This window comes from Amblyomma americanum, chromosome 1 (assembly GCF_052857255.1).
Source record: "Amblyomma americanum isolate KBUSLIRL-KWMA chromosome 1, ASM5285725v1, whole genome shotgun sequence".
In the NCBI taxonomy this organism is placed as follows: Eukaryota; Metazoa; Arthropoda; class Arachnida; order Ixodida; family Ixodidae; genus Amblyomma; species Amblyomma americanum.
The window spans coordinates 447125856-447151554 of record NC_135497.1 but is presented as its reverse complement, the minus strand read 5'-3'; the positions used below and the strand labels follow the sequence as shown (position 1 = coordinate 447151554).

General features: G+C 49.0%; 1 protein-coding gene and 1 pseudogene across 1 annotated transcript in view; one reads left to right on the top strand and one right to left on the bottom strand.

Annotated features, from left to right (window-relative positions):
* The window catches only part of LOC144115953 (transcriptional adapter 1-like), a 73366-nt gene that overhangs the window by 11767 nt on the left and 35900 nt on the right, over positions 1–25699 (bottom strand). The window contains exon 9 of the mRNA XM_077650589.1: positions 4758–4987. Within this exon, the coding sequence (XP_077506715.1) occupies positions 4817–4987 (171 nt within the window). The 3' untranslated portion in view covers positions 4758–4816. The remainder of the gene's footprint in view (positions 1–4757; positions 4988–25699) is intronic.
* On the top strand, positions 7854–16710 carry LOC144116509 (uncharacterized; annotated as a pseudogene).

Genomic DNA, 25699 nt, shown 5'->3' with positions numbered 1-25699 from the left:
GCTCCTGGTGACCTACGGCCCAGAAGTTTCGTGTACCAGGACTCATTCACTTATCATTTTCATCATGGCAGCCAGCATTTCAACATCTTGCCATTTTCTGTTGTAGCGTTCTCACAGGCCCATCAACAAACATTACATGCGCCTCTCCATCAGTGTCTTTCAACGGGTAGTGTGACGATGAAGACGAAGCTGGCAGTAGTGTAGGATGAAGCGCTCACGCTAGGCCAGTGGCCATTAAAATCGTCTTTTTGCCACCGTACATCATGTCCCATTCTTCTGCTGGCCGTCGCGTAACAATATATATATATCGTTCCATATAAACAATGAAAAAAAATAGTACCTCACAGTGAGACGATAATTGCAAAGAGCGTTTACTGCCCTATGCATGAAGTGAACAGTGAGGGCATGAAGCAAGCGCATGTCGTTCCACTTTTTCAAGAAAACGTCATTAGCCTGGCTTATTGTTTCCTTCTGCTGTCTTTTTTCTTTCTCTTTTCTACAGGCTGCGAAATCACATTAGCATCTTATTTTTTCAAACCTTCGTCCCTTTCCTCACTTTTTCCATATAGTAGCCTTCACCAAAGCCATGAGCATGAGCACCACGCGTCTTGCCGCGAGCCACAGACAACATGTATGCGGCGCCGATATCTGACAGTGTCAAATCTCTGCGCTACGAAAAAATGTGTGTTGCCACGCTGCGTAATTTGAACAACTGCTTAGGCCCATGGCAACGAACAGGTGCACCCCACACCTATGCACCTTTTCGTGCGCTGGGGACAGCACATGACAAGTGCAGGCAGGTGTGGTGGTGCTCTGCCTACCATGCACCTGCAACAAAGCTTTTCTGCGGGAAGAGGTGTTTTTATTTTATTGTTCTGCTAGTACCATTGACAAAGTCGCCGTGGTTTACCGTCATTGTAACAGTTTGTCTTAACTGAGAGAAAAGCGAAGTAGTGGTCCACCTTAAGGGAGGACACAGCTTTCAAAATCACAAAAAAAGATTTGAGAAAACAACGGATTTCCTTATCCTCGACATCTAATTCTATCCCGAAAAATTTTAACAGAAAACAGCCTGGAAATGTTTTTGTGACTGTAGGTAACAAAAAACTGGCTGAAATCTGCGTGAAAATCCCAGTTTTCTCAAGTGTTTTTTGACCCAACTGCCCTGCTTGACAAAAGTGCAGCACAACAACGGTTTCACAGATTTTCACGCGGTTTGTTTCACTGTGTTCCTTAATAAATGTTTTATGCGGTGACATTCCTATATTTTTTTAATTATGTTCTCATTTCTTTTACTCCCTACCTAATTTGACATGACAATAATGAGTGCATTATGCAAGCACGGACATAACGTTCTGTCTAGAGAAAAATCAGGTTGTAAATATATGCGGAGTGCACACACCATTCATTTGGGTAAAACTTAGAAAGTGATTGCCAACTCCTACCATGTTTTGTTGTCACGCTAAGCTTTGTATAGCAAAAGCATATAAACATTTATAATGTCAAAACTAATTAAGATATTTTAATGAAATTTTGTATTTAAGCATCTAGTGGACTTTCCAACAAGCACGCCAAATTTCATTGCTCTATACGAAAAAATTTTAAAAATGAACCTCCAAAACCCACATGAGGGTCTTAAAAACTTGATTTTTATTTGGTTACTTATCTTGCTGGAACTTAGCATATCATAGAATGCTGATTTAAAATGTGCATTTAGATTTAAAATACCTCACCTGGAAGGGTATATATGGCAAAATAACGTCCTAATTAGGCAATTTTTTATGAGACTTCATGGCAATTTCTCAGTTAAAGAAAGCTTTTTTTAACATCATGTACATATTTCGAAAGGTCCACCACACATCCTAAAGCTTTCCTTTATTATCAATTATTAGATTTATTTATTAGATTAGCAATTAGGTCTGGTGTGGGCTAATTACCGCCACACTGTTTTCTCATTCAGACTGTTACCGTATTTACGCGCATAATTTGCGCAATTTTTATTAAGAATTTAGGGCTCCAAGAAGGGGGTGCGCAAATTATGCGGGGATTTCGCGAGCGCGACTTAAAAAACTCCACAAAGGTCATAACGCGCAATATAGGTATAGTGTATGTTGCTGCGCATACGTCAGCACCCGGACCCACACCCCACGCTGGCCGCCCCCCCGAAAACAAGTTCACTCTAAATGAAAGGCCGTGCACCCCCCCTCCTTGCGGGATGGGATGAAGGTGCATGCAAGAAGCTGAATAAGACACTAAAACAGCGTCATCGCTTGCGGCCCAGCCAATTGTTCGGTAGTTCCGGATTCTGTAAGTTTGCTTTCGCAGCTTCGTCCGGGAAAGCACCCGCGAATCAGTAAATCAATTATCACACCACACAATTCTTTAACAGTACCACACGAGCGTCGACGAACTGCTTGTCGGTGCCTTATCACGGCGCGGAGCTGAGAACCCAGCGAGAATAGCCATGTGCGCACAAGTTTTCCGACACAACGATTGTCGTCTATGGACAAACTTGTGCGCACGCGGTTATTCTCGCTGGCTTTGCCGCTCCGCGCCGTGATAAGGCGCTGATAAGCACTTTGAAGCGTGCCGTATAGTTGTGATATCCCATCACAAGACACGACCGAACAACCGAACACAAGCCGTCAGAGCCACCAAGAAAAGCGTAGTCGGCAGTCGAGTCACATGCATCAGCCAAACAAACAGCGGTGTTGGCTCTTCAGCTGCCGATCCTCCCCGGAAGCGCTGCTGGATGTTCCGAGTAGCGATGCCGCTGGTGCCGCCGCGATTGTAACAGCGGCCCCTGATACCACCATGAATGCCCAGTGCACAAAAGATTCAAAAAGCCTTCCAAACAAACACGCGGAATAGCCGAATGCTACTGCGTAGAGCCATAGGGTAGAGCCCGCGTGCATGATGGTGGTCTAGCTCAGCGCGGGTATATATGAGAGTAAAAAATTTTGTAAACCCGTGTGATAAGTTAAGGGTGCACAATTATGCGAGGGCACGAATTATGCGCGTAAATACGGTATTTATGATCAATAAAATGAATTTGTAGGCTTTTTCTTAGCTTTAGGATGTGCAGTGGTCCTTTGCAAATGTCTGCATGTTTTTAGAAAAGCTGTTTCTAACCGAGAAATAACCATAAAAGCCTGCGAGAAATGACCTAATAAGAATATGTTGTATTGCCATATATTTCCTTCCAGGTGAGATATTTGAAATCTAAATGCATATCTGAAATAAGCATTCTATGATATACCTTGCATGCTGGTAGTAGTTTTTAAGACCCTTGTCCCCCTTAAGCGAAACCAAATGTCACGGTTTGTCTTCTACGAGACTTTGCCTTATTGCAAGTGTACTGTATTTGTAAAGCAGTGATGTTATTATTTTGGCTACTGTGCAATATCCATTCATTCCAAATAACACTGCTTTCTTTGTTTCTCACTATGTACCAATTTGGTTTCTGCAATGTCCCATACAGCTTACAGGCTTCTTCCATGCTTTGTTGTCCATATTACAGTTCTTCATGTCACTCACCTAAGTAAAAGAGGAAAAAAGGTCGACTAGCACCAGATGGGCTCTGTTCGTTTCAAGCATCTTGGCTTAGTTCATAGCTCTACAGAGCAGACGTGCATATGGTGTAAAAAAGGCAGGGTATGATAAAGTGAAACTGTAGCCTCAATTGAACTCGCATGCACAACCAAACATTATCTTTTGTCATTAGTAAAGGAATTAAAAATAAAGTTGTAGTAGATATATTTTGTGTCCACGCCTTCAAGGCTTCAGCTGGAGTCAGTGACCTTTCATGAACTGGTGTAGTTTGACTGTGCAGTGCCAACATCAAGAGCTTGAAAAGGTAAAGAAGAAGAAGTATATGAGGCGAACTTCATCTTGAACCTCAGGATGCCAGCCTGCGAGACCCTCTAGAGCAAGCTGACTGATTTTATGAGGTTTAGTGTCCCATTGCAACTCAGTCTATGAGACCACCGTAGTGATGGGTTCCAGAAAATTTCAACCACCTTGGGTTCTTTAACGTGCACTGATATCGCACAATATATGGGCCTCTAGCATTTCACCTCATTTGAAATGCCACTGCCGTGGCCAGGACCGAACTGGCATCTTTTGGGAGAGCAGCCGAGCACCATAAATGCTGAGCCACCGCAACAACTACTGGAGTGAGCTGAGCCACCAAACAAGGCTCAAGTAGTTGCTGCTTGGGAAGAGCACTTGGAGACATTCCTTTGGCAATATAGCAGCAGAGGGAAGTGCAGAAAACCATGCTGCAGTATTTACACAAGGCTTAAGTAAAACCGAAAATTATGTGATAAATTGAAATGTGAGAAGTGAAAAAAAATCATTAGTGCATGACATGATGTTTCTGTGCACTTCTTTTTCACGCCAGCAACATACACAACTGGGCACTGTGTACATTATTAGGTTACAATCTGGGAGCTAAGCTGCTGCTAACAGCTTATGTGGTAAAGGCGGTCAAAAATTGCGCTGGTTCAAGCAACTTTACTACACAGGGATTCTTCTGAACATGGAGCTCAGCCTGTCCGTTAAAATGAGGTAAACTTGATCCAAGCAGTCACATCGGCTGCAGCAGACACGGGGCGAAGATGAAACGACACACAGACCTAACTTCCTTGTCTGAAGGCTAGTGCTGTCTGTGTCAACATCTCATCTTCATCCCTTGTCTTCTGGCTTTGCACAAATGAATCAACAAGTCAAAGTTTTGATGTTAGTTAAGCACCCACCTGGTTGCATGCACTAGACCAAAACTCAGCTACAGCCAAAACCCTACAGGAGCCAGACGTCACCAGGCCAGGTTCCTCTGTTGATCGAGCAGCTGTGCCCGCAAGGCCTCCTCCTGGTCATGGATCTCCTCCTGACGCAGCTCCTCAAGGCTTGGATGCCACTGGGAGGCCAGGCCATGTTCCAGAGCCCTCGTATAGACAGTGTGTGACGGCAGAATATTACGCCGTACCTGCAGCACCGGGAAGAGGAGAGCATGCATGCTGGGCAGCCGTTTTCCTTGCAGCACTGCCATCTCATATGCACATTTACAATGCTAAGTGCTTCTCCCATTTGTATTCTCACTTACCCACATACCTGCTCTCACTTGTTTTCTAGCAATCAAAAAGTAAGGGCAGCTACTAAGCCTTTGTATTTGACATCAGCCTTCCAAGTTTCCCGTTCCAAGCACAGTAGGTTCTGCAGACACCAGCAAACCCTATGCCTACCCCGTTACCCTTGCCGAGACATTACTTACAGCTTGATGAAAACATTTCCGTCTTATGAGCTCTTCAAACTATACACGTGCAAGCAACTATGTCATGCCAGTATTTATACGAAATAAACTATCTCCATGAAAAACTAAAAAAAAGCATGTTTAAAGGTATTTATGTAACAGTATATCTCTATTCCAGGCATGTGCGAATAAAGCAAAAGCTCGTAAATTCTAATTATACAAGGTCTAGAAAAATGTTCGAATTATCGAATGACCCCAAAAAAACTGTCAAGAACTGCTTGCATCATGTTCAGTTTATTTAAGGAAAGAATGGGCAATAGTTACTTGATTCTGAGATGAGAACAGCGCAGCAATTGCTATCTTTCATGTTTCCATCAATGCTTTATTACTTGCATACTGCCGTTGCAGTGGCTGAGTGGTTATGGCGCTCGGCTGCTGGCCCGAAAGACGCGGGTTCGATCCCGGCTGCGGCGGTCGAATTTCGATGGAGGCGAAATTCTAGAGGCCCGTGTGCTGTGCCATGTCAGTGCACGTTAAAGAACCCCAGGTGGTAGAAATTTCCGGAGCCCTTCACTACGGCGTCTCTCATAGCCTGAATTGCTTTGGGACGTTAAACCCCCATAAACTAAACTTGCATACTCCCGGAAACATCGAAGCAGCTCCAAAATCATAACGGCTTCTGCATCCGTCAAGGTGCAACGCGATCGAGCTCCACCACTACTAGTGGCAATGTAATGTGTGAGGAGGCAGTGCGCTAACAGCGAACACTACATGACAAGGGCGCATTGCAAGAATGGAACCACGCGGACGAAAGGGAAGGAAGCCTGAGGAAGCGGCTCTGCCATGCCAAAGCGATAAGAAAAAAAAAAGAGAGGGAAGGTAAACATCAACAACGCGGCAACCAGCGTCCGAAACATTGCCAAACTGGGTTAATTTGGCTGGCTGATGCTGCCTGGCAGAACAGCTGTCGGCTGGCGCAAAGCTCGAAAGAGCAAAACCGAAACTATACTCCATCCCATAAGTTCCCTGTAGCACTATAGTAGCTAGAGACCTCCTCGGCCAATATGAAGAATGCGTTAAACATGTTAACCTGCGCCTCGTCATCTGCTTATCATCTGCTCGTGGCATATGTGGATATGGTTGGAAAAGAGTATGAATATCTGTATATCGAACAATGAAGGTTCACTCAAACCAGCACCTTGAAATCTTAGGCCTAGGTGAACGTTTTTCTTTCCAAGTGTAGCAGTTTTAAAGGGCTGAACACATTCTCTGCTCCTATTGTGAAGCTGCGATGGAAGTAAATTTGTGCACGCACGAGCGGGGTTCCCTTTGAGCGGCTCTGCCGCGAAGGAGCCTCGTGAACTCAAAGTACAACCGCACTCCATGAACACTCTGATATATATGAAAAATTATACAGCAAGAGTGCGGACCAGGTGAGTCCACATTCATTCACGGGAGGTAGGTGGCAGAGGGGTGTCGAGGGTGCTCGGCTCATGGGTTCTTCAAAACATCATGCTGCTGCTGCTGTTGCACAAGTTTCAAGGCAGCTAGTGGTAGACAGAAGTAGAAGGTAAATAATTATTCAGGCATTAAGCTTGAGGTTTCCGGTGGGCTGTTTTGCATAACCACGTGTTGCGCGGGAAGAGGTGATGTGGTGCTAAAGAAGATTTATCTTAGAGGGTCGATCTTGTACTAGGGACGGACCACGTGGTTCCATGACAGATGCAGAAAGGTGCACACAAAGAAAGTCAAACAAAACGTACAGATTCAGTGCCAGGAGTGCGAACACTAGCACAAGCTAGCCGAGATGAAAATCAAAACCGAGGCGGACGCACAAGCAGGAGACTTCCCTTGTCAGGTGTGCATAATCAGCGCCCAAATTGCTAAAATGGAAGCAGATGGTAGCAAGTTGCTTTCACGTGTGTGTAGATGCACTGGAAAAGCAGCTGCAGGACGAAAGGAACATGAGAAAAATTGCGGAAGATAAGTTATGAGTGACAGAAAGTCAGCTACCTAGTGTCACCACTCAAACAAAGAATGGTGAACACATAGGCGCAAACAACAATGAAATGTTGTCCTCCCATGACGAGCAGGAAAAATCAAATGTGGAGGGTACAAGCTACGTGAAGACAATAGCAGAGATAAAGCACGTGTAAACGAGTGTAGCAGCAGCAGTTGACACAGAGAAGATAAGTGAAGCCAAGGTGCTAATCGCTGGTGATCCAACCATGGACAGGCGCAAGGCAGCTATTTTCGAGAGGGTAAGGCATGACAGAACTGTGCAGGTGGGCATGTTTCCGGGCAGGGTGCTGAAGGATGTAATACATAAGGTGGTGAAAGAAACAAAGCGGGACACGGAACCTAGTGATAGTAGCCACAGGACTCGATGATGTGCTGAGAGAGGAAGACAAAGGTATTGGCGAGCAAATCACAAAGGGTGTGAACGACCTCAGGGCAACTTCTCATGGTGTGCAGATTGCAATTTGCACAATGTCAGAGATGGTTGGTCAAGGACGCTAAGTCAAATACGCTGCGAAAGCAGTGAACGGGGAAATCCGAAGACTAGCAAACGATATGAGCTGTGTAGTAGTAGACGTAAACCATGAGGTGCGCAACGTCGGACGTCAGGAGGCTTTCACACACGCTGGAATTTATTTTCGGTGCGACCTCAGGCAGTCAGCAGGATGGCGGCTCATGGGAAGAGTGGTGGCTTTCTTAGGTGACCCGCAGAAGTTGAGAAAAGACAAGCAAGTTATGTGGGTGGTGATGTCAACGCATGACAGGAGGGCAATAAAGACCGGTATAGAACCTTACAGGAGCACAGAAAAGATGGAAAAAAAAAAAGTCTCAGCTTTACGCTTAGCTACATAAATTTGCATAGTGGAAGAAGCCATTCCAAGTGGACAGGGATAAAAGAGCAGCTGAGCAAAGAGCCAATTAGTAGTTATGCTTTTACGGAAACACATCACCAAGTTATTGAAGGACCCCCAATAATAGAAAACTACATCTGGGAAGGGTGCAACTGGAATGCAGGGGGAGGCATTGACGTACTTATCTGACAAGGTGCAAATTAGTGACGCGTAAAAGAGCCATGAAAGGAAAATTTATGGATCCATGTCACAGTAGCAGGGAAGAGCACATGGATAGGGGTAGTTTATATGTGGACAGGTAGAAATTGTAAAGACAACAATCAAGAGTCCGTTAACTGTTGAAGACAGAATACAAAAAGAGTTCAAAAACGATGGACACATCATCCTGATAGAGGACATGAATGCCCGCCTTGAGGAACTCTATGCGCACACGGACTACGAAGGCAAACTGTTATTAGACCTTTGTGAAGAATATGACCTCATCATATTTAACAGAAAAGCGAAGTGTGAGGGGTACATATCGTGGGTAATCTAGAAACCGACAGTCAAGCATTGACTTACAAGGGTAGACATGCAGGCTAGTTAGTGGTTCATGCTTCTCAAAACAGCGCAAAAGAAACGGACGCAGACAAAAGGGACACACACAACACTGACTTTCAATTACATTCATTACACAAAGGATCTTAGCTCTGGGTGACCTTTGTGTCAGCACCCCTTCCCTTGCATTATCAGGAAAAGAACGGGCATACTTAGCAAAGCGCGAAAACACGATTAGCTTTTTCTTTTTTTCTTGCACACTGTACCTGTTTGCCACCCCTCACGCATCAAGCCAGGTATATATTGTAACGAAGACAGGACCGGCCCAGATCACGGTCTCAGCGAAGTCCAGCGCACAGCAAGGAACTCACAAGATGGCTGTCCGAACCACACACACACTTTGTCTTTGTCCACCGGCACACGCACACTTCGTCTTCATCGTCGGCGCGCTCCCATGAGCACGCGCCATTACCCCCTCCATCAAGGCGGCGGCCCGACGCCGGAAACGAACACGGACAGCAAAGGTAACGTTCGGTATAGACGGCGGACGGCAGAGAATACAGAGAGCTGTTAAGCTGGTAAAGCGGCGGGTTGCAGCCTGTCATGGTAGGGCTTCATGCGCACCACGTGGACAGTCTCGGTCGGATGGCGCCGACGTGGTGAGGAGGTCGTGTCCCGCGGAAAAACTTCGTATGTGACATCACTTATACGACGAACCACCTCGTACGGACCGAAGTAGCGTCGGAGGAGCTTTTCGGAGAGTCCGCGGCGGCGCACAGGTGTCCATACCCATACAGAGTCGCCGGGCTCGTACCGAACGCATCGGTGTCGGAGGTTGTAGCGCCCAGCGTCGAGTTGTTGATGTCGAATCCGGCACCTTGCGAGTTGGCGGGCTTCTTCAGCCCGCTGGACGAATGTGTCAACGTCAGCGTAGGGGCCGATGTCTCCGTCGTTGTGAGCAGCGGGCAGCATAGCATCCAGCATGGTAGTGACACACCGTCCGTAGACCAGCTGGAAAGGTGTAAGACGGGTAGTCTCCTGTTCTGCCGTATTGTAGGCGAAGGTTGCATAAGGAAGAACTTCGTCCCACGTACGATGCTCAACGTCGACATACATAGCAAGCATATCTGCAAGCGTCCGGTTGAGGCGTTCAGTCAAGCCGTTTGTTTGGGGATGATAGGCTGTTGTCTTCCGGTGACTGGTGTGGGTGAGTTCGAAGAGAGATTGCATTAATGCCGCCGTAAAGGCAGTTCCACGGTCCGTGATGACGACTGATGGCGCACCGTGACGCAAGACGATAGATGTCATAAAAAACTGAGCCACTTCTGCAGCACTAGCGTGGGGGAGCGCCTGTGCCTCGGCGTACCGCGTTAAGTAGTCCGTCACCACAACAATCCATTTGTTCCCAGAGGAAGACAATGGGAATGGGCCCAGCAAGTCCATGCCCACTTGTTGGAAAGGTGTTGTAGGCGGTGAGGTGGGCTGGAGAAGCCCTGCGGGTTTAACTGGTGGTGTCTTTCGTCGCTGGCAGTCACGGCAGGTCCTCACATATTGCTGGACTGATGAGAGCAACTTTGGCCAGTAATACTTCGCACGAATGCGGGCATACGTCCACGTAACACCCAAATGGCCAGCCGATGGCTCGTCGTGGCAGTCGTGCAAGATTTCTGGACGGAGTTCGGATGGCACAACCAGAAGAAAGGTTTCCGTGTTATGGGCGAAGTTCCTCTTGTAAAGGACGCCATCTCGGAGACTGTAGGAACCCAAACCTCGAACGAAAAGCCGCGGAACAGCGACGTTAAGGCCCTCCAGATGCTCGATGAGCGGCCGCAACTCTGAGTCAGCCCGTTGACGCCGGGCCATATCGGACGACGTGACGAGAGCAAAAAACGGGAAGTCGTCCTCCGTTTCGGCCGGAGCAACGTCGGCAGGTGCACGTGACAAACAATCGGCGTCATTGTGCTTACGGCCGGACTTGTACACTACCGTGATGTCGTATTCCTGGAGGCGAAGGCTCCATCTCGCAAGCCATCCCGAAGGGTCTTTGAGATTGGCTAGCCAGCATAACGAATGATGGTCACTGACAGCTCGAAACGGGCGACCATAGAGATATGGTCGGAACTTGCTAATCGCCCACACTACCGCAAGGCATTCCTTCTCTGTGGTAGAGTAGTTTGCCTCTGCTTTCGAGAGGGAGCGGCTGGCGTACGCTATGACTTTCTCGTTGCCATCCTGCCACTGAACGAGAATAGCGCCGAGACCAACATTGCTGGCGTCAGTATGAATTTCAGTGGCAGCTCGTTCATCAAAATGGGCGAGTATTGGGACAGTTTGTAGGCGGCTGCGTAGCTCGTTGAAGGTAGATTCCTGATCATCATGCCACACAAAAGATACATTGTCTCTAGTAAGCATTGTAAGGGGCTCGGCAATTGAGGAAAAGTTTTCAACGAAACGTCTGTAATAGGCACAGAGGCCCAGAAACCTACGAACGGACTTTTTGTCGGTTGGGCGCGGGAACTGTGCCACAGCGGCAGTCTTCTCCGGGTCAGGACGGACTCCGTCAGCGCTTATCACGTGACCAAGAAAACTGAGCTCTTCGAAACCAAAGTGACACTTTTGTGGCTTTATCGTCAACTGTGCCGAACGGAGCGCCTGTAACACCATTCGCAGCCGGTTGAGGTGTTCCTCGGAGCTAGGAGCAAAAATGACAACATCATCAAGGTACACTAGGCATGTCTGCCATTTCAGCCCAGAAAGAACGGTGTCCATCATGCGTTGGAAGGTTGCTGGCGCAGAACAGAGTCCAAAGGGTAGCACTTTGAATTCATAAAGGCTGTCAGGTGTCACGAACGCTGTCTTCTCTCTGTCCCTTTCGTCCACTTCGATCTGCCAGTAGCCATTCTTAAGGTCGAGTGAAGAAAAATATTTAGCGTCACGCAGTCGATCCAAGGCGTCGTCGATACGTGGAAGGGGGTAAACGTCACGTTTCGTGACATGATTCAACTTCCGAATAATCGACGCAGAATCGCAAGGTGTTATCTTTTTTTCTTCACCAATACCACAGGCAAAGCCCAGGGGCTCGTGGACGGCTGGACTACGTCGTCTGCAAGCATTTCTTGCACTTGGGATCGTATAGCCTCCCGTTCCACCGGCGACACTCTGTACGGGTGTTGGGATATGGGGCTAGTCTCCTCGTTGACGATGATGCGGTGTTTGGCTACCGGGGTGCGCCCTACCTTTGATGTCGTGGCGAAGCACTCTGCGAAATCGTGAAGGAGCTCTAACAAGCGCTGCTTCTGACCCACCGACAAGCCGGGATTAATGTCCACGGTAGACAGAACGGCTGCTGCATCGCGTCCGTCCGGCGACGGTAGCTCCAGAGCACATATTTCTGCGGGCTCAACGAAGTCGGTAGCGTATGCGACGGCCGTTCCTTTCGCAATAGGCTGGAACTCTGTTCCGAAGTTGGTGATCAAGAGTGTCGGAGAGCGATCCCGTAAGCGAACAAGCCCTCTCGCAGCGCAGATTCCTTTCTCGAGTAGAAGGCTGACGTTTCTCTCTGCCATAACGTCTCGATCACCGGGCGAGTCACTTTGCACGGGGACCATCACGCTGCACCGCGGAGGCACCGTCACGTCATCAGCAGCAATACGCAGGGCGGGCATCCTGGAGTCGTCTGGGTCGGCTATTTCAATTGCTTGCGTCGGCGAAAACGTCATGCGCGGCTCTTGTAAATTGATAAGGGCGCCGTTAGCTTGTAAAAAGTCCAGGCCGAGAATGACATCGCGCGAACAGTGAGGTAGGACAACAAAGTCACAAACGTAAACAAATCCGTCGCTTGTAACTCTCCCCGTACACCGGCCAACAGGGGTAATTAGGTGCCCACCAGCTGTGCGAATCTGAGGCCCAGTCCACGCGGTTAAAACTTTCCTCAGTTCTTTTGCTAGCTCGTTGCTCATAACTGAATAGTCCGCTCCCGTATCAACCAATGCCGTAACTGCTAAATCGTCGATATCGACCGGTAAGTCCGAAGCTGCACATCCTTTGTGATCGTCACGTGTCCTCGTTTGATAGCCGTCGTCTGGTCGGGAACACGATGGAGGATGTTCGGCTGTTCGCTCGTCAGCGGCCTTACCTCCGCAGGCCGCTGGGTCTAGTTTCCCCGGCGAGGACTCGGTGAGCGGCTGAAACGGCTTGTCGAAGGACGGGGACTCGGCGAACGATAGCGGGTAGAGGTTGGTGGGCGGTAGTCAGGGCGAGAGAAATCAGTGTGAGTGTGATCCCGGCGCGTTGACAGGTGCTCCTCAATTTCGCGGGGCCGTTCGCCATTGGGCGGACAGGGGACTCGCGGATGAAATCCGCGAATTCCAGCTCGACGATAAGGGCACCACCGCAAGATATGGCCAGCCTCACCGCAGTGGTAGCAAAGGGGCCGCTGGTCAGGTGCCCGCCACACGTCCGTCTTCCGCAGTCTGGCCTCGGGCAACACAGGGACAGGCGGGGGCCGCGGCTGGAAAGCAGATGCAGATGGGCTTGTGCTCCAAGGGGTGAGGTCGCAGTTCTGTCGGAGTACCGACGCGTACATCTGGCGCGGGGGCGTCGGTGTAAGGGCAGCAGGGGCAACAGGTTCAGGGACCACCTGCCGCACTTCCTCACGGATAATTTGTGCTAACGATGGGCACTGCGGCTGCGACTGGGCAGAGAGGCGCATTTTGTGCAGCTCTTCTTTGACGATAGATCGAACCAGCTCCCGAAGGGTGTCAGCGGAGTCGCTGGAGGCTGGCGCAAAGTCGGCAGTTGATACGGTGTTCACGGCGCGATTGTAATAGCGGGCGCGTTGTTGCAGGGTCTTTTCGACGGTAGTGGCCTCCGATAGAAACTCCGAAGTGGTGTTAGGTGGGTTTCGCACAAGCCCAGCAAACAGTTCTTCTTTTATCCCGCGCATCAGGTGGCGCACTTTCTTGTCCTCGGCCATGTTTGGATCCGCCCTTCTGAACAGTCGTGTCATGTCCTCATAATACATTGCGACGCTCTCATTGGGTCGCTGGTTCCTTGACTGCAGCGCCGACTCAGCTCGTTCCCTACGGTCGGTGTTGACGTAGGTCGCCAGCAACTGGCTACGGAACCGTTCCCAAGAAGGAAACGTTGTCTCGTGGTTCTCGTACCACGTCCGCGCCGAGTCGTCAAGAGCGAAGTAAACATTGTGCAGCTTCCGCTCCGCATCCCAGCCGTTGTACCTGGCAACGCGCTCGAACTGGTCAAGCCAGTCCTCCGCGTCCTCAAACACTTCGCCATGGAAGGTCGGCAGCGTTCGCGGCTGGAGGACCAGGAAATGAGCAGCTGAGTTCCCGTTGTCAGCCATAGCTGCCGCGTCTCCGTTGCTAGCCAAAGGTGCCGCGTCAGTCCTGCGCGTCGCAGCTGGAGCCCTGGTCCTAGGGGATAACGGACCGTACTCTGGTGACTGACCTTGGATTCGGCGGCTCGTACTGCGATGAATCAGAGTCAAATCCGTGTTCATAGAGAGCCTTCGGGGCACGTAGATGTTGGAAAGTACCCAGCACCTCCACCAAAAATGTAACGAAGACAGGACCGGCCCAGATCACGGTCTCAGCGAAGTCCAGCGCACAGCAAGGAACTCACAAGATGGCTGTCCGAACCACACGCACACTTCGTCTTCATCGTCGGCGCGCTCCCATGAGCACGCGCCAATATTGATACGTGCCACTGTAGAAGAAGTAGAAGAGCCTGCATTCGTAGAAAAAGAAGATGGTTCTCTCTCGCTCGCGCGCCCAAACCGTTTAGGGACCGCCGCAGTTTTACGTATCCCCTCCGGAGGTTCTCCTTCGAATTGCTCGTAACATTTGGTGAAGCAGTGCTGGGTACGCTTCCCGACCACCGCACTCCGCACAGCATCACTACGGACCTCACACCTGTCCACCAGCGACCCAGCCGCCGTATCCGTGGAGGGTCACCTGAATTTGGGCCCCTTCCCCTGCCCACCAGAACGACGCAGCCTCGGCCACCTATTCCAACCGACATGGCCACTGAGACCAGGTCCCCGGCACCGACCCAGCCTAGCCCGTTGAGTCCAACTGCCATGGCCACTGACACCCGGCCCCTGGCGCCGATCCTTTGCCACCCACCGCGGACACCGCGATCTTTTCACGGTGACGTGTTCGAAAACGCTGAGGACTGGCTGAAGACCTTTGAGCGGGTCACCCGCTACAACGGCTGGAGCGATGAGCGCAAGCTCCACAACGTATATTTTGCTCTGGAAGAGTCTGCCCGGACATGGTTTGGAAACCACGAGACTACTCTTCCCACCTGGGAGACGTTTTTTCCAGAATCTCCTGGCTACATTCCCCAACGCCGACTGCCGGGAGAAGGCTGAAGCTGCTCTGCACTCCCGAAACCAGTGCACGAACGAAAGTGTGCGCATAAGCTTCAAGGACATGGCCCGTCTATTCAAGCGTGCCGATCCCAACATGACTGAGGAGAAGAAGCTTCGCCATCTGATGCGAGGGGTTAAGCAGAAGCTCTTCGCAGGCCTCATGCGCAGCCCACCCCGCGCTGTAGTGAAATTTCTCACCGAGGCGACCATCACGGAGACGACGCTCCAACAGCGGGCCCACCAGTACAATCGGGACATCAACAGCAATGTGCCCGAAACCTTTACGTCGTGCCTCGGTGACAGTGCAGACACCTTGCGCGAAATGATTCAGTCAGTTGTCCAGGAGGAGCTCCAACGGTTCCGTCTGCCCCAGGTTGCGCCTGCACCGCTGGCAACGCTGACAGAAGTCGTCAGCGATGAAGTGCGGCAGGTTGCGCAGGCACCTCCTGCTCCCGAAGCACCGCCCCAGTTCGATGCCAGACCCACGTACGCATCCGTTGTACGTCGCACCGCTGGCTACGGTCCCGCTATTCCGACGCCTGCCATGAGCAGCATCGGCACATTTCACGTAACTGCACCTGGCTACGGTATCACCCTGACATCTCCCGTCAGTAGCACTGCCCCATATTATGCAACTGTACCTACTACAGCTGAGCCATGTCCTCGGAAGTCGGATTTGTGGCATATACCGGACCGTAGGCCTCTGTGCTACCACTGCGGGGAGCCCGGTCATCTCTACCGAGCCTGTCCATACCGCCAAGTTGGTCTTCGCGGTTTCCGTCCTGACGCACCTTGTCCTCAGAACGGTGAACGACCGCAAGAGATTGCGGAGCATCTCCGGACACGCCAGAACCGTGTTTACACTGGAAGGCGCGAGTCCCATTCGCCTTTGCCTCACCGCTATCGTGCTTCCAGCCCCGGCCGCCAGGGTAGCTCTGCTGGCCATCGCTCGCCCAGTCCGCGTCGGGAAAACTAACACCAGCGACCTCTGAGGGCAAGGCCGCTGACATCTAGATGTGTCAAGATCCTGCATCGCGTAACCATCGAGCCGACGATACCTGGACAGAGAGCGGCACCGACAGTACCCGATACGCTGCATCCGATTTCGGGGTAACAATTGATGGCACTGAGGTTACCGCGCTGCTCGATACCGGTGCTGATTATTCTGTTATGAGCCGTGCCTTTGCTGGAGACCTTAAAAAGGTTCTGACACCGAGGACGGGGGGATCCACATGCGCACCGCTGGTGGCCACTTAATTTCCCCTGTTGGCAAGTGCACGGCTAGGGTTGGAATTTGTGGTTTCACGTACGTTGGTGAATTTGTCGTGCTCTCCGAGTGTTCCAGAGACTTGATTCTGGGGATCGACTTCCTGCAGGCGAACGGCGCTGTGAATGACTTTAAGGACGCACGTTTCACGTTCTCGACCAAACAGGCCGTAGCCCACTCTGGCTCCCAAGATCCTTGCAACAACGCTCTGCGCAATGTCAAGAATGACGTGACGGTGCTGCCGCGGTGCAGTGTCCTGGTGCTCGTGCGAACGACCCATTTCACGACCACGAGGGCCTGGTGGACGGCCATACTCCACTGCTGCTTGATCGGGGACTTGTCGTTGCCCGAGGTCTCGTCCGACTACGTGACGGCCGTACCCAGGTCCTCCTGACCAACTTTTCTAACGAATATCAGCACCTCGTCAGAGGCACGGCTATTGCCTTCCTTCACGACGTTGCTGAGGTCCCAGGTTTGTGCACCGTGGGAGGACCCACTCCAGACAATGTTGGCCCACGCCATGCTCTTCAGTCAGTCAAAATAAATCCGGCCCTGCCATCGGTTCAGAAGGATTTTCTGTCGGACCTCTTGGCAGACTTTGCGGACTGTTTCGCTACGTGCTTGATGGTCGGCCGCACTCCACTCGCCAAGCACCGTATCATCACTGATGACACTATGCGACCCGTCTGACAGCGCCCCTACCGTGTTTCCCCGATGGAGCGAGAAGCCATTCAGAATCAGGTAGCCAAAATGCTTGCGGACGATGTCATTCAGCCGTCCACCAGCCCATGGGTACCGCCAGTGGTTCTAGTCAAAAAAAAAAAAAAAAGACAACACTCTGCGTTTTTGTGTTGACTATAGGAAACTTAATAACGTGACCAAAAAGAACGTTTACCCACTGCCCAGGATAGACGCGATCGACCGATTGCGCGACGCCCAATACTTCTCGTCACTGGATCTTAAAAGCGGGCACTGGCAAATCGAAGTGGACGAGAGAGACCGGGAGAAGACGGCTTTCGTAACGCTTGACGGCCTCTATTGGAAATGCAATTTTGGCATTGAGGAACTTCGCTTTCTTGGTCACGTTGTCAGTGCACAAGTGTTCACCTGGACCCTGACAAGACCGCTGCTGTCTCAGGTTTTCCATGCCGAACTGACAAGAAGGCAGTCCGCCGCTTTTTGGGTCTGTGCTCGTATTATAGGCGCTTTGTTGAAAATTTCTCGCGAATCGCCGAACCGTTAAACTCACTGACTCGCGACGACAAGCCCTTCATGTGGCGAAGCGACCAAGAGGCTGCATTTGTCGAGCTTAGAAGCCGTCTACAACATACTCTGATACTTGCCCATTTCGATGAACACGCTGCCACGGACATCCACACTGATGCCAGCAATGTTGGCCTTGGTGCAGTACTGATCCAGTGGCAAGACGGAGCCGAACGGGTCATCAGTTATGCCAGCCGAACACTTACACGCTCCGAGACCAATTATTCTACGACAAAGAGTGCCTAGCAGTGATATGGGCCATCAGCAAGTTCTGACCCTACCTTTACGGGCGACCCTTCCGTGTGATAAGCGACCACCACTCCTCATGATGGCTGGCGAGCCTCAAAGACCCCTCAGGACACTTGGCTAAATGGAGCTTACGCTTGCAAGACTACGACTTAACAAGTCGGGCCGTAAGCATCAGGATGCGGACTGTTTGTCACGCGCGCCTATCACAATAGGTCCCGAAGAACCCACTGATGATTTTCCTTTCCTGGGCGCTGTTAGTACCACTAAAATGGCGCAGCTTCAGCGGGCGGACTTTTGAGTTCGCACCGCTCATCAATTACCTCGAAGGCTTCGACGCTCGCATCCCGTGTGTTTTTCGTCGTGGACTCCACACCTTCACTTTACAATCTGGTGTTCTCTAGAAGTGCAACTTTTCCAGCAACAAAGAAGCGTTCCTGCTTGCCGTACCATCGCAGCTGCGGCCAGAGGTTTTAAGTGCCTGTCGTGATGCACCCTCCGCCGGCCATCTCTGAGTAAGTCGTACACTCGCGCGCATTAAGCAGAAGTATTATTGGCCCAGGTTACTCCCACTGGTGCGGGCCTACGTAAAAACATGCCGTGACTGCCAACATCGGAAGTCTCCTCCGTTGAAACCAGCCGGATTTCTTCACCCCGTCGATCCACCGAAGACACCTTTTCACCAATTGGGCATGGACCTCCTTGGCCCTTTTCCGAAGTCTTCGTCTGGAAAGCGTTGGATCGTCGTTGCCACCGACTACCTGACACGGTACGCTGAGACCACGTCCCTTGTCAAAGGCACTGCTGCTGAAGTGGCGCAGTTCTTCGTCCACAACATTGTCCTGCGTCATGGAGCCCCCGCCGTTGCTGTTACTGACCGGGGAACTGCTTTCACTGCCCACTTAACCCAGTCCGTGATGACTCTGACGCACATTAGACATCGACGTGCTATGGCCTATCACCCACAGACAAACGGGTTGGTAGAGCGACTCAACCGCACACTAGCCGACATGCTTTCTATGTATGTTAATGTCGAGCACCGAAGTTGGGACACCATTCTGCCGTACGTAACGTTTGCGTACAACACCGCCCTGCAGGAGACAACCCAACTGACCCCCTTTCAGCTTCGGTCGGCAAGTGACCAGTCCGTTGGATGCTATGTTGCCCGTTGACCTTTACTGCGACTCTGACGCTGACCTCGATGCAGACACCTTCGTTCAGCGTATTAAGAAGCGTTGACAACATGCAGCATTGTTACCGAACATGTTTATAAAATTTTAAAGAAAATTAAAACAGATGAAGAGGGTTTCTGCAGTTTAGGCAGTGACCATAAATAGATATCACCCTCTACTGCTGCAGTGTAGACAGAAAAACCGAGTTAGGACAGGAAGAAGACAAAACCATTTTGACCAGCAAACAAGTGGCGGACATAGTGGAACGAGTGGAGAAAGAAGTAGCACAATTCACAACAAAAGCTGGGGATATGACAAACTAACTGGCTTAATCCAGAAAGAAATGGGAAAGTTTAATTTATGGGGGTTTAACATCCCAAAGCGACTCAGGCTATGAGAGACGCCGTAGTGAAGGGCTCCGGCAATTTCCACCACCTGAGGTTCTTTGACGTGCACTGACATCGCACAGTACACAGGCCTCCAGCATTTAGCCTCCATCGAAATTCGACCGCCACGGCCATGATCGAACCCGCGTCTTTCGGGGTCAGCAGCCAAGCGCCGTAACCACTGAGCCACTGCGGCAGCAGAAATGAAAACGGTAGAACAAAAGAACTACTGGAAACGCAGAAAGAAGCCTTGAAGCTGGCAGGATGCGGAAATTAAACAGGCAATTCAACTAGGGAGACAGGCATCGAGGGAGCACAGAGCGGCCAAGAGGGCCGGGAATAGTCTGGAGGAAGTGGATAGAAAATGGGACATGAACCAACAACGCAAGTTTTATGTCCACGAACTCGTAGACACGAAAATTAAAATGGAAAGTGCTTGTTGGATGATGGAGGTGAGAGAAAATAATAGGGACGGTCCAAGACCGAACCCATACACAATTTTATACAGGGCGAGGAAGGTGCTTTCTAAGCCAACAGCCACTACAATGCTGAAGATGGCAGACAAGTCAAGGTTTGGGAACCTGGACTGGAGGAGTGTGTTGGAAAGGATTCCTAAGAGTACAGCACCCAGTCCTGATGCAATTCTGATAAGGTTGACTACTGAGCTGGGGCTGAAAAGTAAGGAGGCATTGTTTAAAGCTATACAGCAAGTCTTTCAGAGTGAGCAGGTGCCAGAAGATTTGCTGCGCAGCAGACTAAGCTTAATTTAGAACAGTAAAGAGAGAGAGCAAGGACTGACTCATACAGAGCAATCACGATAATGTCGGTTAAATGAAGGCTTGCGATGCAGGCTAATCTGCAAACATGGATAGAGAAAAAGGGAATACTGGGAGAACTGTAAAATGGTTTTAGGTAGGGCAGACATTTGGAGGACAATCTGTTTGTAGTAACACAGTGTATAGAAATAGCTAGAACGCAAAACAAGCCGCTACGGTTGAGTTTTCTAAACATAAAGGTGGATATGACAATGTAAGCCGGAAAGTACTGTGGGATTTTCTACAGGAAGTGGGGCCAGATGCCTAAGTAATTTAGCTCATAAAGGTGTTATACAAGGATATTATAATGCAAATAAACTGGCAAGGATTAAATAGTACAAAGCAAGTGAACAGAGAAAAGGGTTTACAACAGGGGTGCCCCTTGTCGCCACTGCTGTTCATGACTTAAATAGCAAAGATGGAATGCAAACTAGAGGAGAGCGGAGCTGGGTTCAATTTAGCGGATAGTCAACAAGGACAAACAACAGCCCAATGTCTTTCGGGTTTAGTGTGCACAAATGATGTGGTACTTTTTGGAGATAGCCAAAGTGAGCTAAAACTCTCTCAGATATCGGTGGAAAGACAGCAGCAAACATTGGATTCGAATTCAGTGCTCAAAAATCTGGTGTTATGCATTTTACACTAGCGGCACTAGAACAGTACCAATGTGGGAGTGCGAAATACTGCACACAGAGAAGTACAGATATCCCGGGTTGTGGACTGATGAAGAAAAAGAATATTTAAAGACCCATGGAGAACATCTCATGGCGAAAGGAAAGAGGAATGCGGCCACAATGAAGCATAGAACAATATGGGGATACAATAGAAAAGAAGCAATACAAGGATTGTGGAAGGGTGTAATGGTTCCGGGACTGACTTTTGCGAATGTGTTACTGTGCTTAAAATGCAGTATAAAGATTAGAGATTAACCAAAGAACAGTGGGCTAATATTTTGCTTTAAGGGTGCATGGAAAGACAACAAGCGAAGCTGTACAGGGGGATACGGGTTGGTCGTCCTTTGAGGCGAGGGAAGAACAGGAAAGACTACGAAAAATGGAGGAAAAACAGTGGGCAGCCAAAGTCTTCATGTATTTTTACAGTAAAAACATTTACACGCGATGGAGGAAAAGTACTAGAAAGCTTACAACAGGATACGCAGGCAACAACAGGGCAATAACAAACATCAAAAAGAAAGTGCGTAAAACCAAGACTGCTAAGCGGAGGCAAAAAATGCGAATAAAGGAATCATTGCATGAACTCAGAGCTGGTAAAAATAAAATCCGGAAGAAAACACTGTATGATAATTCAAGAGGCAGTGCCCTTCTATATGAGGCTAGGTCAGGTTGCTTCAGAACCAGATAATATAGAAGCAAGTATGAACAGGGAGATGACATTTGTGTACTATACGGGACCAGTGTAGAAAACAAACATGTTCTAGTAGACTGCAAAGCTATACAACGAGATGTCAGAAAGGACATATTCAGCCTTCCAGTAGCTCTGGGTTTTAAGGACAGTGAAAGAAAAATTAACACATCGACTGTTGTAGAGACAAACAAGAGAAGACTGGAGTACTGATGGTGCAAAAGCAGAATGAAGAAACTCCACCAAACGCCACAGAAATCAAAGTACTAATATAGCTTACAACATTAAAAATAGCGGTGAATGGTGGAGAAAGAAAATGAACAGAACAGGATTCAAACTTTAAAAAAGGAGATAGACAGCTCCAGAAGAGATCAAACAATTAAGCACTTTATTCATCGGGCAAGGTGACACTCACCACCTTCCCGATACAAAAGGGATGCCAACATTTAATGGCATCTCTTCATAATTACGTCTCCGTTTGGATACACTGAATTAAAAGTGCACGTGTGACAAAGAGCATAACATCCTGCAAAATGCTTATGTTTAGTGTATGTAAAAAGCGTCTATTTACACTCTTTTCGAGCCATATCTGCATACGCTGTGAGCAGACGACAAGCAGACAACGAGGCGCAGAGAAAGACGTTTAATACACTCTTCTGATTGGCTGAGAAGGTCTCTAGCTCCAATAGTGCTTCAAGGAACTTATGAGATGGAGAATAGTATAGTGTTGTACGCGCAGTGCCCAAGAAGTGTAACACACTATGATACCATCTGGCGATAGCAAGTCAAAGTTCCTCAACTGTGTGCACCGAGGAAACTTTCTTTTCTGTATTAATAATGGCAGCAATGAATACATTCAAAGCTTTGTTGTTTTAATGAGTAACAAAATGAAATTAAAATGTAAATGCCAGCACAAAGTTGAACTACATCGCCCAGTGTCATTGTCATGATGAAAGCGAACATTGTGCACTTGAAAGTCAACTGCGAAATCTACCCATGTTAGGCACCCTAGTCCACGTAGGGTACCTCGATACACGCGCACTCCCTCGCCACTGTGCAGGGTGGAGACAACCATGTGGTCCGCTATGGCATCCACCATCTTGACACCTACCCCGCAGGCAGACAACAGGCTGTAATTCTTATTTTCAATAACAAATCGACGCCTGCCTTTATTATGCAGTTTTAGGACTGCCAAACAGCTGTACGGCCAATACAGTAATGTGTTGCCATTGCCACCATTTCCGAGCTTGCCTGGCCACATTTACCGTATGAAGGTGCTAAAGTTCTGTTGGCAGCAGTAAACCACCGTGCTTAGCTACTGCAGCAAAGCCGTTTGGCTGCTGGCAGCATGATTAACTTAGAAAACAGCGTGCAGCCAAGGGACATGGTGACACAACAGATGCTGTTTCCTAGTCATGTTCTGCAGTCAACAACTGGCTCCAAACACATGCTGTATGATGCTGCACTGAGTACAGATGAATGCTGGTGATACTCAAATCTTTGCTCTGCTGACGGCACAATACAGCAGTGACACCCAACAACTTCAAATGGTTATTTTAGCTGGCACCTGAGCTGCCACAAGCTTACTTTTTTGCTGTGACGTTATACTGCCATTGTTGTGCAATGCTAACAGCTTTTCAAGCACTGGAAATTATTCCAGATCGACATTAGGTGGACTTAAGACGAGACAGACCACACACACCACCAGACTCCTTTTTTAGTCGTCCTTATTCTCCCTCCAGGTTGCTGCTTAGTAACAATTTTGCAGCTCTGTATGGTTACATTTTTATTATCGCATATTTCTGCTAATAATTATCACGTATTCCATGACCATTCTTTCTCGTTATTCTAGTTCTTAGATGTATACTATGTATTCTTATTGCGTTTACTATAATGAATAATTCCATTTTTTTTCTTTTCATGTGTGATTTTTATTACCATATTTACACGATTGTAAGTCGACCTATTTTTCAAAATTTGAAAATCCGAAGTAGAGTGGTCGACTTACAATCGAAACGAAAACATTGCACTATAAGTAAAAGCGAGACTAACGAGATATCGGGCATGCTACAGCGTGGCTGCATTTTTGCTGCGTGGCTCCGTCGCATCGCTCTTGGTGCTGGCCTTGAGCAGCTGCTATGTCACTGCGCAGAACTGGCATCCCCTCCCCACGCACGCGGGCGGCAGCCGATGGTGGCTATCGATAAGCAGCAAACTGGCACCCCACACGTGGCTGCTGACTGCAGTTGCTGACTGCAGTTGCTGATAAGCGGCGATGGCCCGGTGACGCAATCGCGTTCTACGGGAAGCTCAAGCGTCCAACACATTTTTTTTTTACTTTCAAATGCGCACTCGGCACTCAAGGGAGTGTTGACAGTTGATGGAAGGGCCGCTGTTCCAATCGAGGTGGCACCCCCACTCGAAATGGCAGCGGTGCCGGGGAGTGTCGGTAGCCGACGGAAGAGCCGACGCCATTCACGCATAGTTTCTCTTTGGCCCTGATGCATTTGACTGCTGCCGGCCGCGTTTCACAAGTTTTTAATGTAGTGCTTCGTCAGTCATCATTTGTGCTCCAGGTCCGGCAAGCGATCGGCGCTCGTTCACGGCTACATTCAAGATGGCTGCCATTTTTTACGGAAAAGAAACAAACAGCCACGCGTCAGACCGCAAGTTCAACGTTCGCAATGGGTGATAAAGGTGTGGCAGCTGCAGCGAGAAAAATTTTCAGCTGTTCCAAGCTATGTCGTGATGTGGCTGTTTGCGAAGTGCGGGATTTCGCTGGACGACGACGTTAGAATGACATGCTGTGGGACCGCGGCAGCAATCACGACAGCAGCGCTAGTGAGGATGATGGCGCAAGTGTGGACGGGTAGTCCAGTGACTAATACATTTTCGTTTTGGAATGTGCCCACAGGCACACCCACGCGCAGCAGCCGATGGCGGCTGGCAATAAATGGCGACCGCTGGATAATGCTATCGCGTTCAACTATTCAAGGCCAAGCTTAAACAACCTCGGAAGTCTTTTTTTATTTTTCGGAAATGTGATATGGGGGGTCGACTTACATTAGAGTCGACTTACAATCGTGTAAATACGGTAAGTCATAAGTTACACACTATACAGTAACCTGTCTGTCTTTGCCATACTATTAATATATAAACATTTTATAATATAAACAATGCATGGTCATTTTTCTTCAGTTCACATTAATGTGTGTTCAAAATTCTGGCAATGAAGTGTTTTCATTGTCAGTGTGAATAGCTTCTTTTATTTGTACACTTAATCTTTAAAGGGCCTCAGAAAGGGGCTCTCAATAAAGTTCCGGTATGTCTGGGATGGTACAGGACACCGCTTCACAAATATCCTCCAGCAAGAATTTTTTTAACACGTTTTGTGGAAGCTGAGTTATATGCAGTCAAAAAATGTGAACTTCCGTGTCTTCGCACCTTTCCCTCTCCTCTCGTCACTTCTCACACGCCAAAACGTTAGCGCTCCTCTGCCGGCCCTACCCACTCAGCCCCTCCCCTACAATCTGCTAGCTGCCGGCGCACGCAGTGGCCACGGCCATGGTAGCTACGTGACGTCTGAAAGAGTCTGGCGCGGCAAACCAATGAAACCCCCGGCTGCTGACATGACTTGCACGACATGACATCGTATGCCAGGTTTTGCGCGAAAGCCCAGCACTGCGTGTCACCGCATATGAGAAAGCGGGAATGTGTTGTAAAAATGTGTTGTAAATTTCCTGCTCTCTTTTGAGGTCTCGTACGCGGCATGAACGCTTGGTGACTTATACTCTACATGATGCAAGAATTTTAAAGCCAAGCTCGAACATCTTTTTGGTGGCACTTTAAAAAATTGTACATTGCAACTAGGGGTGTGCGAATATTCGAAAGTTCGAATACGAATCAAATATGTTTCATAATCGGTTCATATTCGTATTCAAGAAATTGATATTCGAGAATTTCCAAATATTCGAAAATTCCCGAATACTCGTCAGCGATCGTATACCGCGCCGACTTTCGTAAATCTGATTGTTACAAAAGCGCAATATCTGGGCAAATTATCTGAATATAGAGTCCAAAGTTCCAGGGAAACAATACAAAGGCCCTGTTCTCTTTCTGCTCCGTCGTTTATCGCTTGG